The sequence below is a fragment of the Haliotis rufescens genome, unplaced genomic scaffold (genome assembly GCF_023055435.1).
Source record: "Haliotis rufescens isolate VD_foot unplaced genomic scaffold, xgHalRufe1.0.p SCAF_9, whole genome shotgun sequence".
Taxonomy (NCBI): Eukaryota; Metazoa; Mollusca; class Gastropoda; order Lepetellida; family Haliotidae; genus Haliotis; species Haliotis rufescens.
Window position 1 is genome coordinate 2,992,869 of NW_025964383.1, and position 22,416 is coordinate 3,015,284.

At 37.9% G+C, this 22,416-nt stretch overlaps 1 protein-coding gene across 2 annotated transcripts in view; it reads right to left on the reverse strand.

Annotated features, from left to right (window-relative positions):
* LOC124123232 (protein FORGETTER 1-like) overlaps positions 1–22,416 on the reverse strand; it is a 490,282-nt gene that overhangs the window by 51,149 nt on the left and 416,717 nt on the right. For both annotated transcript variants that reach the window (XM_048391344.1, XM_048391343.1), the window contains 2 exons: positions 6,434–6,610; positions 3,900–3,982 (listed from right to left, as the gene is read on the reverse strand). In XM_048391344.1, the coding sequence (XP_048247301.1) occupies positions 3,900–3,982; positions 6,434–6,610 (260 nt within the window). The remainder of the gene's footprint in view (positions 1–3,899; positions 3,983–6,433; positions 6,611–22,416) is intronic.

Here is a 22,416-nt window from a genome sequence, read left to right on the forward strand (position 1 = left end):
GGTAAAAAAAAATGTGGGAGGCTTTTTTTTTTTTTTTTAAATTGGCCTGCCTCACTTTTGAAATGAGTTTGAAATCCGTAAACCAAGAAATAAAAAAAGTGTCGCCTAGAGGGTAGTTAAGAAAACAGAGACCAATGTGTTCTATAAGTTGACCACTTAATAGAATGCAGCAGGAACTTATCATCCAATTTGCTGTGTGAGAAATTGTCATTTGCATCCCAAATTGATTTGGTTGTGCATGATGGCCATGGCAGAGTATTGAAGATGGTGTCATGGGAGAGGCCTTCGTTCAGTGTCCAGTTGTCCAGACAAAATTATCTGGAAGGCTCCCAACTGGCCTCCGATACTCGATGTATGCACTTCTTGCTAGTCGCCTGTTGCTGTTAGTAATCGTCCAAACAAGACTGACGGTCATGTGATGGGGACTCAATCCTGATTGAATGAAACAGTCCCAAATTTTCCTTGCTGTGCGGGAAAAAATGGTCTGTTTCTTCTCGATTTATGCCTTTCAAGATCGTGCAGTCCTGTCAGATATTTCTTGGCCTCAAATGTTTTTGCAGACCTGTCAACCCCTCATCATGACAATGTGGAAGATTTGACTTCAAAATGGGGGAGATTTGCCTCCAAAGGGGGAGATTTTTTAAATACATGTAGTGAAGATAAGATAATTTCCAACTTTTATTTTTATTAATGTTATTAAGAAAACCAAATATTTTAAAACAATAAATAATTAATAAGTTTCTTTTATCATATAATGAGTAGGTTTCTCGGCAGGATAAAGCCAACGGATAAAAATGATATCCGTTGGGGTCATATGCGGATAGAGATGCAAATTTCAAAGGTTAAGTAGGGACTACCATATTTTCTTGAGTATAGTGCGCACTTATTTTTCTAATAACACAGCTGTGGGTGCGCACTATACACGAATTAATGAGTTTTGATGTTTTTTCGCCCATAGAAAGACATTACCGCGAGCACGTAACACCGGAAATACCATGTCAACAAATCAATACTGAAGTACGCAAATTAGTCATGTAATTACACTGTCTGGCTATAAAAAGTGTTCTTTGTACATCTGGACTTATGTTTGTAACTCATTTTATTAATTTTATTCAAAATTCCTTTTAATATTGTTTTAATTAATTTCGGCGAAATCGTGTATGAAGCGATTGGAAGATCGCACAACTCACCGTTATTAACACCAACCACGGTCAGATTACCGCTATTGACGCCTTGAAACGAACTTTAGTTGACAGAGAATGGATACATATATTATAAATGCCATACTGTAACTCGTTAAAAGTCATATTTGTTTTTGTTGGACGATTCTACTTTCACTGTTTATAAAGAAACATGGCGTCGCCCTTGTCATTCGGCGATCGAGTCAGAATTAACCATCGGGAATCTGGATAAACTAAAGGGATAATTGCTATCTAATATACTGAAAATCAGTGTCCAAATGTGACGTAGCTAAGGCATTTTATAAGTTTTAGCAACTTTGGAGACATAAATTTCAAAACAATTTTGCGAGGGCAATAGGCCAAGCCAAGAGGATCATTAGCCATATCCGTGCTTGTCGACCTCTGGGGCTTGAAACCTTTTCCACAAATTAAAATAGTTATATAGGCCAAAATATGTTTGAATTGTTACCTTGTTTCGTTTTGTCGCTGTGTGTACATCTGACTGCACTTAACGTTATGAAAGGACAGGCCGACTGTCAACAACGTCTTAATGTGTCCGTGACGTCTCATAGACTAGGGTTAGAGTAGCTTCCCTTTGACAAAGGGCAGTTACTCTAGAAGACAGACCGATGGATTGCCACGAAAGGCATGTAAAAACAATTGTTGTTTTGCGTATATGTTGCTTCACCAGTGTATATAAGAAACAGATTTCAGTTGGAACTATATTGGTTACTGTCACTGTCCGACTGACACATCAATTACCCTGTGACATAATAAATATTATTGCACACATTCCAGGAAAACTCGCAATGTTTCGGTAATGTTTGTGAGAGAGGAAAAGCGATTTTCAAGCACAGAATTAAAGAATGACATTATATGATAAAGAGGTTATCACGCTTGTATGTTTGGGGATGGGGAATATCCTGTATTAGGAATAAACACTATAAATTTAGCGAGCCTTGGAGTTCTCTACGTTCTTAAATTATGGAAGAATAAACATGCTAAGAACATGAAGACAACAGTTCATTTCAGGAAGTTATGAATACTCGGCTGATTATGCATTTAAAGTTCAACCCTTCAGGCACCTGTTAGGACTATCCGAGTTTTCTTTACAGTTTACATTGTTCAATCATTCACCATATGAATTGAGTTACCAGTTGATTACTAGACAAAGGCCCATCTGGGTCCCCCTGCGGTTGGCTGTGATAAGGGTCGCTAATCCGGGAGCCTACCAGACAGATCGGGACGTAAACTTCCCGTTCTTTGTTTTTACTCATGAGACAATGGAGACAAATTTTTAAAATAATGAAGAATTCTGTTTTGCGGGAGAAATAGTCCATCATGCGGGAGACTGGGTGATTTCATCAAAGTACGGGAGGGTTGACCGGTCTGTTTTTGCTGCAAACAGCAGACCGTCTTGCAGTTAAACACTGGGCACGTGATCATCACGTGAGAGAGAGGTACCGCTACACACAGATAAACTTGGATCATGCTGCTCCTCAACAGACAATCATCATGCGTCTGACGTGTCTGGGATATATTTCCCTGAACCCTGGCTACTATAGTGATCGTCTTCCTAGATTTCTTTCAAAGACAACGATGAAGCAGCAACACCTTCCCATTATGATCGTAGTATGACAAAAGACGAGCCGGAGACATCAGTGCATTCTGTGCATCAAGATGTATAATGCAGAGCTCTGCTCAACAGATTGCACCTTGAACTTAGGTCACTGACTATAATAGCATTGTAGCAGGCTGGCAGGCAATGGGTTTGAGTCTATTCTCTCAAAAAGAGAGATACTATATACTACCAAATCCTACCTACGTGTACCCAGAAAGGAATTAATGTATAGATTCGTCTTTTGGAATTTTGAAATATACTTTATAAGTGATATAAACAAAAAAACATGTGGAAGTGTAGACAGAAATATTAGATGTGTTTTAACTTGCACACACAGTAAAGAGGTGGGTGAGGTGAAATGGGGTTTAACGTCGCGTCCAAGATTATTGCACTTATATAGCGACGTGCATGTACGTGTGTGTGTGTTTGTGTGGCTGCTTGTACAAGTCCGGACTGATGCTGATTTATAGTGCTAGCTCACTGAGATACCATTCCGCAGTTTAACATGAATACCCCACTCAGACACAGTATACTGACTCCAAGCCGACCAGTCCTTGTTTAAGCCCCTTAATGCCGAGCGCCAGACAGGGTAACAAGAAGTACCATCTTTTAACATCTTTTGGTATGACGCAGTCGGGGATCGAACCCCAGACCGGACGTTCTACCACTAAGTAAAATAGGGTTTAATGTCGCGTTCAAGATTGTTGCACTTGTGTGTGTGCTTGCATGCGTTTGTCTGCTTGTATTAGTCTGGACTAATGACGATTTTATAGTGCTAGCCCAATGACACACCATGCCGCAGTTTTAACATGATCATGAATATCTCACTCAGACACAGTATATTGACTCTGAACCCACCAGTCCTTGTTTTAGCCCCTTCATGCTGAGCACAAGACAGGGTAACAACAAATACCATCTTTTTAATGATTTTTGGCATGGCGTGGCCGTGGATTGAACCGCCGACTTTCCGCTTTCCAGGCGGACACTCTATTTGCAGGTGGTCTGAAAATCTAGGGATTTTTTTACTGTGATGTTAGTCAAATTGCAGGAATTAATGCTATGATGTAATAGAGGTAGGGTATCCCTACTCCACTAACCTGCTTTCTCTGCCTGTATGGGAACATACTTGTGCAGCAGGTCAGTTTTCTCCTCATCAAATGTAGACAGGCCAGTGTTCGGTCTGGGGTTAAGATAAATTGTCAGTTATTGCATCCTTGATTATTCTTACAGATCAAACATAATAACAGACTTAAAAGTACTTCTGGTAAAATATCCTTGACCTTCAATCTCAAGTATGAACAGAAATATACATAAGCAACAAAATTCTTTCCATAATCAAAGAAATTCTCTGCAGAGTCTCTTGTACAACTACATCATGAGCATGTGAATAACCAACAAATATTGATGATACCAGGTGTTTGCAAAAAGGTGAGCATACATTCTGTTTCACCAGCGACACAAACACATACAAAGGCAAGTCAAGTGTTCACCTGAACAAACATGGAAACATATGGTACACATCAAACTGAAGAATTGGATTGCACATCAGTTTAGACACTGATGTGTCAAATTTCGAAATTTTCTTTATATGTCTACCATAAAACCTTCTAAAAGCTTTACTGAAGCCTTTAAGCTATCACCCTGATCAAAACACTCTTGACACTTGACACCTGACACTCTTTGAAATCTGGTGGAGGGTCTTTCTTTGTCACTCTGAATGTTTATGCATGGACCTTGCATGAAACAGGTGAGGTGGCATAGCTGCTCTCATTATTGTTCAGTGGATAAATCAGTGGAAGTGAATTGGCTATTTGATCATTTATGAACGATATCAAATTATTGATACACCTGAAGCTTTTTTGCCAAATTCCCATGTTTTGATTTTGCCAATCCGAGGAGAAATTCCAATTCCTGTGCCTAAAGAAAGAGTTAAGCAAGGAGGTGAGCACAACTGCTTCCCACTGGGATGCTGACTTCTGAGAACATTACTTGCTGCAAACTAATGCAGGGCTCGAAAAATGTCTAAAACCCAACTTGTCCTGTAGGGCAAGTAGATGCAATATTTTTGTAGTACAATATTTTCACTTGCCCTATTGAATGTTTTATGTTCTCAGTTATTATTATTATTTGCTGTAATTAACCTTTGAGTTGAGCATATTTACTACAGACGGTCCAAAAGTTAACAATCACTGACATCCACATTCATCTCTGCCCATTCAAAGTCACACAACCATGAACATTTCGTTTTTGGTTTGTAGTAAAATTGGTTTTTATAATTAAATACATTTTTGGGCCTGATTGGTAAGCAAATCTTCATTTTTCTTGTCAACAATACCATTCCACATTTAACAAGAGCCATTACCCTCACAAAATCATTCACTTTCACTTTTGAGAATTAGTATCAAGTAGCCTACAACAAAAACAGATATAATGTTTTTCATATAATAGTTTTTTCAACAGACAGTTGCCAAGTATGCTGTCTATTTATGATATGTGACATAGTTTGTTATTGTTATTATGAATGTACAAGAAATGAAAACATATTTTAGGTTCGAAAGTAACCTGCATATTTTATTGAAAACGATTTGAGATGAATTGATGCGAATGAAATATATGTACTCGCCCAGTAGGACGTGTGTTTCTTCACTTCCATTTCGCCTGGACACGCTGCCACTCGTCAATACGAGCGAGCAGACGAATGAATTTTTCGAGCCCTGTATTATGATTACCATACCCACAATACTATGTGAATGAAACTATTCACAAGTCATGAGCAACCTTGACAAATGATAGATGTTCAGTTTGTTACTTTGACTCACTGACTACATTTACCTTATATTTCATGAATTAATCTGAGATTTCATTTTTTTATCCATGTTCCATAATTTGATCTCTAGTAACCTTGCATGGAAGTCAGAAGTTCATGCGATTAAAGATCATGTTCTAATCATTTATACTCAAGTTTTTGTGTACACCAAAATTCATACTGAGTGACCTTGACCTTCAATGTCATCGAATCATATGTTAGAAAATTTCCCAGAGATATATAGAAGGTATATTAGGTATGAAGTCTATGTCATCAGCATGAGGTTGAGAAAACTAGTTCATATAATTTGAGAAAACATATCAGGCAGCTTCCTTTACATGGGGCTGCTTAATCAGGCACCTATTTTAACATGGAGATGAGGTGAAATGGGGTTTAACGTCACTTCCAAGGGTATTGCACTTATGTAGAGACTTATATAGCAAGCATGTCTGTCTGCGTGCGTGCATGTGTGCGTGCTTTAACTAGCCCGGACTGATGCCGATTTATAGTGCTAGCCCACTGAGTTACCATACCTCAGTTTACATGAATACCCCACTCAGAGACAGTATACTAACTCCGAGCTGATCATTCCTTGTTTTAGCCCCTTAATGCCAAGTGCCAGACAGGGTAACAACAAATACCATCTTTTAACGTCTTTTGGTATGATACGGCCAGGGATCGAACCCCAGACCCTCGGCTCCCGGGGTGGAAGCACTACCACCAGGCCATGGAGGCGGTCTATTTTAACATGGAAGTGTTGAAATAAATATATATAACATGGATCAATACCTTCATCTGGTAACCATGGTCATTCAGTCTATTTACCTTGCTATCTTGAAGAGATGTGTGGAACTCTCCTTCTGAGTGGCCAGTATGTAGTGCTTGCTACCCCAGATATCTCGCTTGGAGACATAGAAGCCATCTTGCCGTCCTTTGTAGTTGTTAAGACGGATCAGGGCCGCCTCCCAGCTCATGCCTCGGTCGACAACCAGCTGGATAGATCTGTAAGTGTTCAACCGGCACTTTACATTCCTTCAATGTACTAATCCATAAATTACAAGAATTGAAGCATGACATTCAAGGGGTAAGGTCAAATGTTATTTTATTAAACCTCAGGACCCCCTACATTGCCAACACTGCAATATAAACTTATAATTACTTCCATGGTATTACCAAATTAGGATTTGAAAGGGCTGACTTATATGTACATATGTCACAGGGAATATGTATAATCTCTAAAATTTTCAGCTATTATACATATTCCCTGATGTAACAAGTCAACCCACTAGGAGTGAGTGCGTCGTGAGTTGGGACTTAAAGGTGTTTAGAACAATATTCTAAATATGCCACGGCTTGTCAGCTAAATGTGGGTGGAAGGCTCAACCTGATGTAGGTCTCAGAGTGAGCGAGTGAGTTTGGTTTAACGCCGCTTTTAACAGTATTCCAGTTATATCGCGGCGTGTCAGCTTAATGTGGGAGGAAAGCCCGAAGTGATGCAGGTCTCAGACATCTACCACTTCGCTGAAACCCATGGTGCTGACAAACCTAGAAACATAATCGGGGCAAACCGGGATTTGAACAAATAATCATAGGTTTCTGGTGTGCTTAAGGGTCGCAACTCTGCACAGTGAATTGTGGTGCCTTAGATGCCTGGGCCATCCATGCCACCCGTGCCTCCTCCCCTGCTGTGTAGCACATTAGAATTGTGCTTGTTCATGCAGTAGTGAATAATATGAAAGTTAATGTCAAAGGGAAACAACTCTCAGTTCTCTAACCGGCGCCGTTCTAATTAGCCCCCGTAATCAGCATATGCCAATTAGTGTCAGCTGACCCACAAACTGAGCTTGGACCAGCGATGGAGCACTTGGAGGACCATGTTAACAGAGAGGGGGAATCCTTGCATTTGATTGAATGATTCTTACTATAACCTTTCACCTTGCAAATAGGGCCCGTAAGTCTCACGAGGCACTACTACCGGTACCAGCATTTCCGGTGACATGCCAACACTCATGAACAAGTTCTGCTTTCGAAATGAGCGACCACCAATGCTAGCTTTGCTAGACGGGACCAAGTATACTACAATGCTTGGTTATCACCACTATTGACAGTTGTAAGTAGACTTATTTCAGAATAACATGTTTGGTTATTTGTCATTCCTGCAAAGTGTATCGGTTCCTGACTGACAATTGACAACAATGGGACCGTTTGTAAAGATATGTGTTCTTTTCCTTTACCTTAAAAATAATTTTGACAACCATTGTGGGTACTATTGTTCAGACATGTATTTATGTAGCAAGCAAACAGTGTTTTATGATATCACATAGGATGTATTACTTGTTTCTATGATGTGAGATTATTTATGGAGATACAACTACTAATAGGTAAGCCAAATTATCAAAATGACCATGGTATTCTGGCATCTGTTCGCAAGAACAGTGACATGGAAGCCGTGCCTTGGAAGGTTTGGCGATGCATTAAATTAGGAAAGATTTAGAGGATGAAATTTGGAAAATCTATGCTAGGAATTTGTAAACGTGAAATGTATGTTAGTAAATTGTATATATTTATTTCTTAGTAACGTAGTACTTAATACTGTAAATTGTAAAATTAATGCATCTCTAAATTAGTACGACTGCTGACCCCTAGCCAAAAATGTGAATCAAAATCTATGTGACTCCCCCAACCCATCACCAGTGGAATGATACATATCCTTACCATATCCAACCTTACCTTAATCCATTCTAATATCATGATATAACATTTATACTAAGTTTTCCTACAATAATTAGATCCACATCAAGTGCTTTTATGACTTATCATGGTGTAATATTTATACATCAATTCATATAATTATAGTTTAGCAAGTAATACTTATCAGGTAAAATGCATATATAAAATATCAGTAGTTTCAGTTATAGCTTTTTAGATTGATGTTAGCCTAAAGTAATGGGAGCGCAACTCCTAGACATACTATTCAATAAGACAAGAGTTATGTCTACATAGTTTAATAGATTTGAAGCTTTTAGATAAATGCTAGCCTAAGGTATCAAGATCCCATCTCCCAGACAAAAGATATGTCTACTAAGTAAATCTGTCATCACCTATATTAGAATAACATTCAGCAATTACTTCAATTTAGACTCATTAAGGATTAGCCCCAACACAAGCTCGTCAAAAGTGACACCATAATCTCTTTCAAAGCATCCAGTAAATATGTCAACAAGATTAGTGCCAGTCCAACAGGATTAACAGGATAAAGTATTCCCCTCTGTCTAGCCATTCATTTAGCATAGGGCACAACCAATCGTGTATCAACCAATCATATTCCTTTTTATTGTTCAAATTTTTGTTAAATACATACTGTAGCAACATGTTAGGGCAGAGAAGGGGTTTGTCACTCTAACCAAGCAGATCTCTCTCCCACAGCCCAGAGGGTTGTACCGACTCTCTGTGGCACCCTCAGCTATTTTTCTAAGATATTGTAACTTGCTCATTGTTCTTGTAAATAAAATTGTGATTAGTCTCCTGTGACTCCGGCTCTTTGCTGACTAATTCCCCAAGAAAACCAGCACGCCATTTGGACAGTTTTGTTCGACCATAACAGTCCATGATAATTTGGCGGAGAATCATCGATTTCGGAACCACGGAGTCCAGGAACTAACTACGACCAGCTACAAGAACCCATTGGAGGACATGTCCAACCGTGATCATCTGATGGAATAACAAGCAAGATGCATCCACCTCTGACCTCAACACTGGATTAAAGACAACCAACTCCTCCAAAGACACCAACAAAGGAAGAAAAAGTCTTCAAATATTGTAAGTACAGCATTACATTGTTGATTACTTGTCTTTCTTTAATTTAGTACGGTACATACTAATAGGTGTCATGGCAAATATGGAGTCTGGAATGGAAAGTAACTTTGAAAGTGAAATTCCAACAGTGTCTTTAGTTACGCCCCTTGCCAAAAGTGTAATTCAGGCACAATTTGGTACAAAAACAACAAATTGTTTAGTAGATACAGGGGCATCCAATTCTGTGTAATTCGTCTGCTTTTCTTAGCAAAGCTTTTGAAAACCTTACTCTTGGAAACTCACCCTTTCCACAGGTTAAAGGTGTTGGCGGCGAATTGCATAAAGTGTTACGTTCAGTTGTGTTTGATTTTGTCATTGAGGATCAGGAATTTTCTCAAAGGCTTCATATTCTGCCTACATTTCCAGAGGCAGTGATACTAGGTGAAAACTTCCTTGATGACAATGATGCAGTCTTAGATTATAGCTGTCATTCCTTGATACTTAACAGCATCTCAGATAGGCAATACATCAATTTCATAGCCAGTTCAGTGCAAGAGATTTGTGGATTAGCAAAAACAATAGATCAGATTTACATCCCCCCTCAGAGTGAAATTCATTTCAAGGTTAGACTATCAGAGACCAAAGAGGATTCCCTCATCCTCATTGAACCCATTGCTTCCCTCACTGCTCATTCTGAAGTAGCAGGTGGTAGAACTCTTTCCAAAGTGAAAAGCAAAACTGCTACATTTAGGCTTATGAATCCCTCCCAAGAAGAAAAGGTTCTTGACAAGGGTACAGTTGTAGGCAAATTTAGTTACATTGACAAAGACTCTGTTTTTGAAATCGACTCTGACCAACCATTAATAAATACCGTTAACACTGACAATGAGAAGAGAGACAATAACACCAGGGACTATGTTAAAATTGCACAAGAATTAGGATTAGTAGACACAGACTACTTAGATTTTTGGGACAAAATAGAGACATGTTTTCAACGAGTCTTGCAGATTTAGGAAAGACTGACGTGCACCAACATATCACTGACACTGGCAACCACCCACCAAGTGTAGACCATATCGCCAATCCCCTCATCTCCAAAAAGTCACCGAAGAACTTATAGATGATTTTCTGAAGTATGATTTGATTGAGGAGTCCACTTCTATGTATTCAGCTCCCATTATCCTAGTCAAGAAACGTGATGGCTCATATAGATTTGTTTGTGACTACAGAAAGTTGAATTCTGTCACTTTACCAATGTCTTGGCCTCTTCCTGATTTTGATGATGTTGTTGATCACATCGCCAATGCCCAAGCTAAGATCTTCTCAACTTTAGACCTTGCTAATGGCTTCTTCCAAGTGCCATTACATGAAGATTCAAAGCATAAAACTGCTTTCGTCACCCATCAAGGCCTTTATCAATTCAAACGTTTACCACAAGGTTTGACAAATTCTCCACTTTGTTTTCAACAGCTCAGGCGACACTTTTTTTATTTCTTGGTTTACGGATTCCAAACTCATTTCAAAAGTGAGGCAGGCCAATTTAAAAAAAAAAAAAAAAGCCTCCCACATTTTTTTTTACCTGAATTTTGTCCTAAAAAGTTAGGTAGGTATGAAAAAAAATATCCTGGCGTAATAAAAGTAAAATAACTCAATTTTTCAAGATAATTTTATTTGGCACTCAGCTTGTGCAAGGATGGCAACATAACAATATTCATGTCATGGGTGGAAATGCATGAAAGACACTGCTATTTTGGCAGCAAATGCATGGGCAACGTTGAACTCTTTCAACACCAGCCAACCAGAAGATTACTGCTGTGACACCAAGTTCCCAGAGACTGTTCTGAAATTAACATCTTTGCTACTACATGTTTGGCCATACACTATTTGAAAGGTCTAATTAATCCTATTGTTTATAAATATGAAAGTTATGTGTATTACATTATTTAAATAATTCATGAACAACTATATAAAGTTCGTTTTAAATAAATAATGTAAGCTAAAACATTCATAACGTCCAAATTTAGCGCAAATTTAACGATTTTTTCGGCAAATTTAAGAAGTCATAAAATCCACTTACCTATTTCTTTTATTATTTTCATTTGTTTACGTTGTTGGAACATTATTTTAAAAAGAATTACAAATAATATCTGTCATAACCCATTTCCCAATGATAGTGGCTGTCCGCTCACTAACATGAGGAAATACCTCCGTTTTCAAAGCTTCGTATGAATAACACATACGTCCTGCCATGTCAGTATACATTAAAAAAAACTTATATTGTTTCACCGACAAAATCTGCTACAAGGTTCGTGATTGGTCAAATTTAAGCACGTGACCTAAGGCAGCCAATCAAATTACAGCAACGGTAATCTTCAGACTTTGGTGAAAGGTTTGGGTTAAATCATGTTTTCTGAACGTTTTAGCATGAAATCGCAATCTATATTAAAAATATGGAACTTTATGGATGCATAGAGCTAGGTTACGAGCTGTGACAAAGATGTCTTATGCATATATTTTGGCATTAAGACATCGTGTCCGAGCCGAGATGTCATTTGAATTACGATATGCGATAGCACGAAAAGTTGGAAATACAGTGATCGCTCGCTATTGCGCTCTTCGATAAAGCGCTACTTCGGTTATTACGCGCGGTAACGCATGGCTCCCAAAATTTATGTACACTTTTAATACTGAGAGTTTTACACAGACATGATTGTATTGTTGTTCGTTGTTTATTTGCACATAACGCTTCTCATTGCATAATCAACGGTTTATCGCTGAATGGAGTTCTAATAATCTGTTTGAAAACATCCGCGGCAGGTCCCGGAAATAAGATTGTTCTACTAGTTAACTTTTCACACTATACATCCTTTGATCTTAGAAGCGCATGCATGCAATAAAAGAGAACCACAAGTGAAGTTTATATTCTTAATTAGTGGGCAATCCAATTTAAGGCTAAACTGTCACACACATGTAGTTGCTGTCACAACACGGCGGTCATTCATTTCGTAATCGCGCTTTCGTAACATCGCCTGTTTTTTCCCCGTAGTTATAACAAGCAATTTCATTGGATTAAAATTTGTTTCTAATGACGCTTTCTTGCCGAAATCTGCTACAAGTTTCGTGATTGGTCAATTTTGAGCACGTGACCTCAGGCAGCCAATCAAGCTGTGATACAAAGCTCGTGTTTGATAAATTTCAGAAGTTAGCGAAAGATTTTTTGTTAAATCGTGTTATTCTGAACGTTTTAAGCAGGAAATCACGATTTATATTAAAAATATGGAACTTTGCGAATGTATCGTGCTAGGTTACGAGCTGTGACAAAGATTTTTCATGCATATATTTTTGCATTAAACGTTGTGTCCGAGCCGAGAATTCAAGGCGACGAAAGCCGAGATGTCATTTGACTTACATTACACGCGATCGCACGAAACGATGGAAATAATAACTTAGATGTAAGTTTGATTACTTTTAGATATATTTTTGTTGATTTTATTTATCACTTTGTATAATATATTTAAAGATTTGCTTAAAATAGTCTTTATTTTGCTCTTTGACATGTTCGATGCGGACCCGTTGTCGAAATTGTTGTCCGAGAATTTTATTTTCAATAACATCGCGGGAAATAGTGAATAATTTTTTAATTTATTGATAAAAAATGATAAATTAGAATGGAATACGTATTTCAGACATTGTGAAATATGACAGATTTAATAAATGAATGATATTACAGGTAGATCTAGGTCCATAAAAATATATACTATTTTGACGTGACTTGAGATAAACACATAGGCCTATTGATGATTTGAGATTTGCGGAGCGCGCTCCCCCGCCTCGGCCTCGGTTAAACGGCTCATCGTCTATAACGCCCACCAATTATTTGGACCCCATTGGTAGCGCAATAGCGAGCGATCACTGTAATAACTAAGATGTCAGTTTGGCAACTTTATAGATATATTTTTGATGATTTTATTATTTTGTAAATAAAGACGTTTCAGAACGTGAAACGTCTTTACTTTGCTGTTTGACATGTTCCATGAGGACCCGTGGTCGAAGTGTGTCCGAGAATTATATTTTCAATAACATTGCGGGAAATAGTGTCAAGACTTGAAGTGAATATATTTTTAATCTATTGATAAAAAAATGATAAAATCAAATGGAATACGTATTTCAGACATTGTGAAATGTGATAGATTTAATAAATGAATGATATGACAAGTAGGTTAATATAATTATAAACTGTTTGACTTGGCTTAGACGGTCTACCGTGCGGTGTGACTTGTGGTTTTGAACGGCCAACAGTGTTGAATTAGTTAAACTGGTCACAACTGCACTTTGCGTTGACAAGCTTTGATGGTATTAGAGAAGGATCCCAGCAAAAAAAATCAGAGTGACTTCCCTTTGCTTTACGCTCGACGAGGAAAATAAATCTTTTTTAGTTTGAACTTTTTGTCGAAAAGATCGGCGGTAACAAAAAAAAAAAGAGGGTAATTTTCATTTTTATTTTTTTTTAACATTTGGACTTTGAAAGAGCGGCGCATCCGTAAACCAAGAAATAAAAAAAGTGTCGCCTCAAGAGCAAAGTGCTAAGAAAATTGCTTTTAAGGTTGCGCTGATTTACATTGATGATTTGATAATATACAGCAAAAACTTTGAAGAGCATCTCCAACATTTGGAGCAAGTATTTTACTATCTCAAACAGGCAAAATTAACACTAAAGCCATCCAAATGCAACTTTGCAACAGACAAAGTTTCTTTTCTGGGTCATGTGGAGGTGTTCAAGTTGATGACAAAAAGATTGAAGCAGTTAGAACCTTTCCAGTGCCCAAATCACAAAAGGAGATTCGCTCCTTCTTAGGCCTCACAAACTTCTACAGGAAGTGTGTGAAAAATTATGCTCACATAGCGCTTCCACTGAATGCTTTGCTAAGAAGCATTCAGAGTCAGAAGTAGGAAAGAAACCAAAGTTTCAATGGTCACTTTGAGTGTGATCAGGCATTCAACACACTCAAACATGCTATGAGTAATACACCTGTTCTGGCTTATCCAAATTTTGACAAAGAATTTCTTCTTGCAACTGATGCCAGTGATATGAGCATAGGTTTTGTTTTGAGTCAAAAAGATGAGAAAAATAATGAACATCCAATAGCTTTTGGTGGTAGAGCTCTTCATGGCAGCGAAAAGAACTGGAGCATTACAGAAAAGGAAGGCTTAGCTCTGGTTGAAGCCATCAGATCATTTCGTCCATACCTTGCAAATTCCAAATTCACAGTCTACACTGATCATATAGCATTGTGGCGATGGTCTTTGGAACTTTCTACCTACACTTTTGACATTGTTCACCGCAGCGGCAAAGCCAATGGGAATGCCGATGCTCTCTCACGTAGGGAATATGAGGAAAATATTAACTGTAATGATCAGACAGAAGTCTTCTCAGTAACTTCAACTCAGCAAAGCAAATCAACTAGCAGTACCACAATCTTGCCAAACACCTAATCATCCACACGGGTCACACAGACAACTCAGACTGAGGATATTTGCACACCTATTGTCAATCACTTAGAATCCGACACACAGACAACACATTGGTCAGTCACCTTTGAATATGAAGAGGATTATCAGTCAGTACCAGTTAATGTTGTTGCAGCATTACATGCTACAAATGCTGATGTTACTCAAGACACATTGGTTGAAGTAAGTATAAAAGAACATCCAAATTTACGTCACCTACAAAGGATTTGTCCAGATTTCATCCAAATCTTTGACTACAAAGAGGATGATGTCCTTCCACAAAATGAAAAGGATCGTCAAAAGATTCTTATCAAAGCCAATACTTTTGAAATTGATGAAGGCATCCTATACAGATTCGTTCCACAAAGACAGAAAGGTCATGATGACAAGTTCATTAAACAGCTGGCAGTCCCAAGAACCCTCAGGATCAAGTCCTGCAATCCTATCATGAATCAGAGTTTGGCGGTTGCCACCATGGGAAAGAAAGGATGCACAACACCATGAGACCTAAGTACTACTGGCCCAAAATGTACAGCGATATTGCTACTTATGTCCAGACATGTGAGGTATGTCAACAGACAAAGAGGCACTACCATGGCATGAAGGCACCACTTCGTCCACTACCTGTAGAAGAGGTCTTCACCGGATGGCACGTTCACATTCTCGGTCCCCTGCCAACAACACCAGACAAGTACAAGTACATTTTGGTCATCACAGATGCATCATCCAGATGGTGTGAAGCCTTTCCACTTCGGACCCAAGAAGCCAAAGAAGTAGCAGATGTTCTCGTTAGAGAAATATTTTGTCGGTATGGCGCTCCAAGGACCTTAATTTCAGACAGAGGTCAGAACTTCATGTCCAAACTCATCAAAGCAATTTGTGAACTTTTGGCAATTAAATTTACCCATACCAGCCCATACCATCCTCAAACAAACAGCTGTGTAGAAAGGCTCAATTCCTATATCAATCAGTCACTAAGAGCCTATTGTAACAAGTCTCAAAATGATTGGCCCCGTTTTATTCCTGGCATTATGATGGCCTATCGGATGGCCCCAAATTCATCAACACAAAAATCCCCATATGTTATGCTTTTTGGCCGAGAAATGAGAGCTCCACAAGATGTAGCATTAATTCCAAAAGAAAATTTAGGCCACAATAACAAAAGTTATCTTTCAAATTTGCTTGAGGAGCTGGAAATCACTAGAACAATTGCAGCTGAAAACACTGCTCGGGCTAAGGAGGTGTATTCAGAACAATATAATCGAAAGGCTAAAGAACCAGAATTCGCCCCAGGTCAAAGAGTTTGGCTTTATTGTCAAAAAGTTGAAAAAGGCCTTTCCAACAAATTAACCAAAAAGTGGTATGGTAGCTATTATATCATCCATACAGGTCCAAATTATACCTACAAACTACGCTGAAGTTCTGACGACAAAATACACAAACCACTGGTCCATGCCAACTGTCTGAAGCCATATTTTGATCCTGCTGATCGTCCACAGTATCCTCCAGAACCATACCTCAACGACACCAGTAACATAGATTCAGAAGTCATGGATGACAATGAGGAACCAGTCAATGATTCACAGCAACAATTCCCAGTCGACAAGCTCAACTTATCAAGAAACTGATCAATCACTTCCACAACAGAAAGGCAACAAGGTAAATTCCAAAACAAAGGCAGGTACTTCCAGCAACAAGAATTCGAACCAAAAGACCCCAACAAAGAAGAAAAACCCTGCTCAAAATACAACAGCAAAATATGCAGGTTCCAGCACGACAACTATGAAGGAAAATCATGCCACACCAGGTCCTAGTGCTCCAACCAAGGAAAATGAAAAGGTAAACAAAGGGAAAAGGGGATTGAATAGTAAGCATCACCAGCCAAAATCCAGAAAACAACTTGACGACGGCCAGGTACAACCTCCAAGTCCAACATCAGGTAATCAAACCAAGGATATCCCTCAGGTTTTCAATCCGGAAGACATCCACTCAATTGTAAGTTCCAAGACAGCAAACGGCAAAATCTACTACAGAGTAAAATGGAAGGATCCAGAAAGGGGAAACACATGGGAGTATGGCAGCAGCATTCCAGACTCCATTCGGAGAGAATTTCACCTCAAAAGAAGTATGTCAGGAAAACGACGAAAACGTCCACTGAAGAATCATAAGTTTTTAGACCAAAAGGAATCAGCACAAGACAATAAATCAGTCAATGCAATGTCAGGAAATGTCGAGCAAGACAACACCAAACCATGCATAGAATTAGATGTCAAACCATATCCGTTTTTTCCAAAACACCTACGAAAAGTAGATCATAAAATAGAAAGAGTTATGGGCATTGAAATTATTCAAGGAGACTGCTATGTCAAGGTCTCATATAAAGATTATCCTGATTACCACACACGCTATTTTGAAAGTGTTCCTCCCCACCTCATACAGCGCTACCTTGATGATAGCTGGAAGGATCTCTGTATGTGGTCCTGTGGAGAAGATAATCCTCCATATGATCCAGATGAACTGCCAATTTATAAATCCAAAAGGATTATTTTTCCAGATAAAGACTTTGGAAACATCAACACATTTAGATACCGTGCTGCAACAACATACCATAGACCCAGTCTACCATTCCTGGATAATATCCCTATATATGTCGATAGCTGCCAACTGAACATATTCTTGACCAAAATACAAAATCTCCTGAATAAACGGTGCAAAACACAAAACAGCTATTAGCTGTATCTTGTTATGTTTACTGATAACTTTAGTTATTGTGTCCAGTCTTTTCACTATGGGTCACCAGTTTCGCCAGTTGAGAACAAATAACATCAGCCTGATCATCTGAGTTATTTGTATCACAACAAATTTTGAGCATTGACCTGATCAACCAATCTCAAAAACAAAGTGAAACGAGCCAACCAAAGTGAACCATAATGAATCGAAATGAGTCAAACCAAAATGAACCAAAACAAATCGAAAGGACCCAAAGCGAAGCAAACCATACTGCGAATCACACCGAAACCGTACCAAAACGAAGCAAACCATACAGTGAATCGAACCGAAACCGTACCGAAGCGAAGCAAACCATACTGCGAATCGAACCGAAACTGTACCGAAGCGAAGCAAACCGTACTGAAGCAAAATAAAATAAACTGAACTGAACCGAACGAAACCAAACCCTATCGTATTGAACCGAACGAAAATCAAAGCGAAACGAATCAATGCACTTGTTATATGCACATACACACATATGTATATATAATGTCTCTAATGATTGTGGGGCGCCGACAATGTATGAAGACCATTTCTAGTGTCCCCCGCCTTGATATTGCCGGAAAATTGCTAAAAGCGGCGTAAAACCAAACTCACTCACTCTAATGATTGTATCCAAAAATAGAAGGATATTTTTTAATCCATTATATACTTTGTGTAATTGCCGCCAATACATTCTTCCTGGTCATGACACCATTTAGTAATGCATGTGTACCTAATAATGTACTGATTTTTATTTTACATCATAATTATCATATTTGTTTTATTTTCTAGTTATTACAGACAAACTGAGGAAGTATTTATATATGACATATTATTTGAACATGCTAACTCTCTTTTCTTTGTTTTCCATGTAAAACCTCCATGGACACAGCCAACTATCCTAAACCTCAAACCAGGATGTGGAATTCAAGGCCTCCTACATCACCCATAAACCACCAGTACAGAGTGCCAAGACAAGCCAGCTCCACATCCAGATTCCCTGATGACAACAGAAAGAACTTTTACATTATGTTTCCTTATACCAAAGAGACTCTATGATAATTGTTATTTACTATACTACCAGTTTTTGTCCATCAAAGCCATAATTATTTTACTTTTCACACGTTTGGGGTCCAAACTTTTTCAGACAGAGGGGAAGTTGTTATGATATAACATTTATACTAAGTTTTCCTACAATAATTAGATCCACATCAAGTGCTTTTATGACTTATCATGGTGTAATATTTATACATCATTTCATATAATTATAGTTTAGCAAGTAATACTTATCATCAGGTAAAATGCATATATAAAATATCAGTAGTTTCAGTTAAAGCTTTTTAGATAGAAGCTAGCCTAAGGTAATGGGAGCGCAACTCCTAGACATACTATTCAATAAGACAAGAGTTATGTCTACATAGTTTAATAGATTTGAAGCTTTTAGATAAATGCTAGCCTAGGGTATCAAGTTCCCATCTCCCAGACAAAAGATATGTCTACATAGTCTTATAGATTACCTTGAACTATTTTATTTAAGTAAATCTGTCATCACCTATATTAGAATAACATTCAGCAATTACTTCAATATAGACTCATTAAGGATTAGCCCCCATACAAGCTCGTCTATAATGCATTAAGGATTAGCCCCCATACAAGCTCGTCTATAGGGCATTAAGGATTAGCCCCCATACAAGCTCGTCTATAGTGCATTAAGGATTAGCCCCAACACAAGCTCGTTTATAGTGACACCATAATCTCTTTCAAAGCATCCAGTAAATATGTCAACAAGATAAGTGCCAGTCCAAAAGGATTAACAGGATTAAGTATTCCCCTCTGTCTAGCCATTCATTTAGCATAGGACACAACCCATCGTGTATAAACCAATCACATTCCATTTTGTTGTTCAAATTTTTGTTAAATACATACAGAAACCTTGTTAGGGCAGAGAAGGGGTTTGTCACTCAAACCAAGCAGATCTCTCTCCCACAGCCCAGAGGGTTGTACCGACTCTCTGTGGCACCCTCAGCTATTTTTCTAAGATATTGTGACTTGCTCATTGTTAATTGTTCTTGTAAATAAAATTGTGATTAGTCTCCTGTGACTCCGGCTCTTTGCTGACTAATACCCCAAGAAAACCAGCACGCCATTTGGACGGTTTTGTTCACCCATAACAGTCCATGATACTAACAGCAAATAGCACCGCTTATTAGCACTGATTAGAACACTTCAAAACAAAACAGTGAAACAATATAAAGTGTTTTCCTGAAAACAACACACTATTTATATTTTTGTTCTGTTGCCTGGCATTAAGGAAGTTCAAAGGCAATAAAGTAATTGAATCAATAGTTCACTAATTGGTATGCAGGGAGGTGTCAACAAACTTGTAGGCAGAAGACAAGACAAAGGTTGTATATCTGAGGAGTGTGATGAAGCCTATCGGTGCCCGTTGGGTCGTGTCAGCCCCTTACAAAGTGTTGCATGCGTGGTGTCTGTCTGAACTGCTGGTGTGGTCAATGATGCCTAGTTTGACACGAGTGGGTAGAACTCTTGACCCCAGCAGTGATAACTCACCAGATGCCCATTGTGCAATTCCTATTCTTTGAATGACATTGTTATATACTTGTTACATCTGCTGCTCAATAAACCATGTTTGTGCTTTTATTCAAGTTGGTATTTTTCTGCTATATTCAAGGTGTGCAGTGAGGCCGTCTTATTGTTGATAGTTAATTTGGAGACATAAATTCTAAGTTTCATTAATGTGAGCATTTTTTGCATTTTATTCACGCTCGCATTAATTTCAAGATTTACAGTATACCAGTCATGTGTTTGAAACTCAAATTTAAATATGCATTATATTTGGTCATACTTACTGTCACGCAACTTTAATTTAAGTAATTAAAATAAATAAATTATGTATTTGTTAGTTAAAATTTATTTGTTAAGGGTTTTTTAAGGAGGCAATTGGGTTTTATGCAATGTAGAAATTAGCTTGTATATTAAATGTGAATAGATATATTAATGCAGATGTATTATTTTTTGCACTTTTGCAGGCTTGCACTAAAACAATTTTACTCTCGTCCACATGTATATAAGTGAAGCTTCTTTTATAAACACATGAAGTTTAGTGTCACAAATCAATCCATAGGTTAATCAAATAATCATGATAACAAGTGATTACATTATTTTGGTTACCATAATTTAGTATTTGATGTAAATATATCAAACCCTAACCTCTAAAACACACACACAAACCCCTAAATTTCAAATTTCATTGGAATATCCGTTATCATGGTGATAATGAAAGTATGTCAGTCCAAATGTTTTATTATACTTGTATATTTCAATTAAAGACCTCTTGGTCTAAGGTGGTTTGGGGTTTGTGCAAAACATCCCCCGCCATGAAAAAAAAAAAATTCATATAGTAGTGAACATAAACTGTAAAAAAAGAGCCCTATAAAGGCTTAAGAAGAGATAGGCACGAGGGTAGCTTCATGTCATCAGAAAACATGAGTAAATGTGAAAATAATACACACTGTGACAAAAGGCCCTTTCTCTGGTAAAACCTTAAGTCTTGATAAGTAAACTTGTCCCCAATTCACACGGTAAAACACTAAGTTGAAAAGGACGGAGCAAGGGCCATAACACTGTAAATAAATCATTGATGGGACCAATTTTCCAACTCAGTTTTGAAAAGTATCTCTTACATAAGCATGCAAACTTTATGTCACTTCAGTAGTTTCTGAGAACACCTGTCCCCATTTCACGCAGTATGCAATAAGTTGGATTTACGAGATTGAATTGAATTTACGACACCAATTTTCGAACTCATTTGAGATCATGACCAGTAACATTAGTTTGTAAAATTTCATTTCTCTGACTTGATTAATGTTTGAGAAAATCTGTCCCCTTTGAGAACCAGAAGGAAGGAAGAACGGAAGGACTATTTCTATTTTGTGTCATTATCCACACTTAAAAGACAATAAATAAGCTTTAAATTTATTCAGTAATTTTATTCAAAGGTCATAATTACTCACAAAGCATTAAACATTCTTGGCAAATATTCCCAAATGCCATGCCCGAACAAATAACTGTGCCAGTGCGAATTGGAATATTTCTAACAGCATGCCCTGTTACTGGTGTCACACAGTTGTTCAAAATGGACTTTCTGTGAGAGTCCCAAGATGTTCTGCAACACCACGTTGATGACAAGGAGGTCCTATTCCAGCAAGTGTCCAGTGTACATGGTGTATTCTGATGGTCACAGACATCATTTACAGAGCCAGTACTTCACATTGCCAGTGTATAGGACTTTAATACATTTACAACTGTTTACATAACACAAGTTGTTCTTTCATTGGCAATACACATGTGTATTGCTTGACCACAAAATATTCATGAAATCTGAAGATCTGTTACAGTCCGTGGTGCTCTTGAGATGCAGTTATACTTGACATAATCATAATTCTGGTGATACATATCCATCAACTGTTGATTAAGATCAGGAAGTCTTTCTCCCCTCAAATATGGAAATCTGGTCCAACTGCAAAAGATAAATAACACTTATGAGAACACATAAGACATACTTCTAAAATACCAACAATTCCTCACCCTGCTTACATCAAGATATATTTGATAAATAAGCATGCAGACTTTATCTTTAACTGAATATTCTGCACAAATGCTAAATGGGGTTGTAATGATCAAGTCTATTTACATCATACAGGATACAGATTATGTTTAAGTGAGGTCACTTT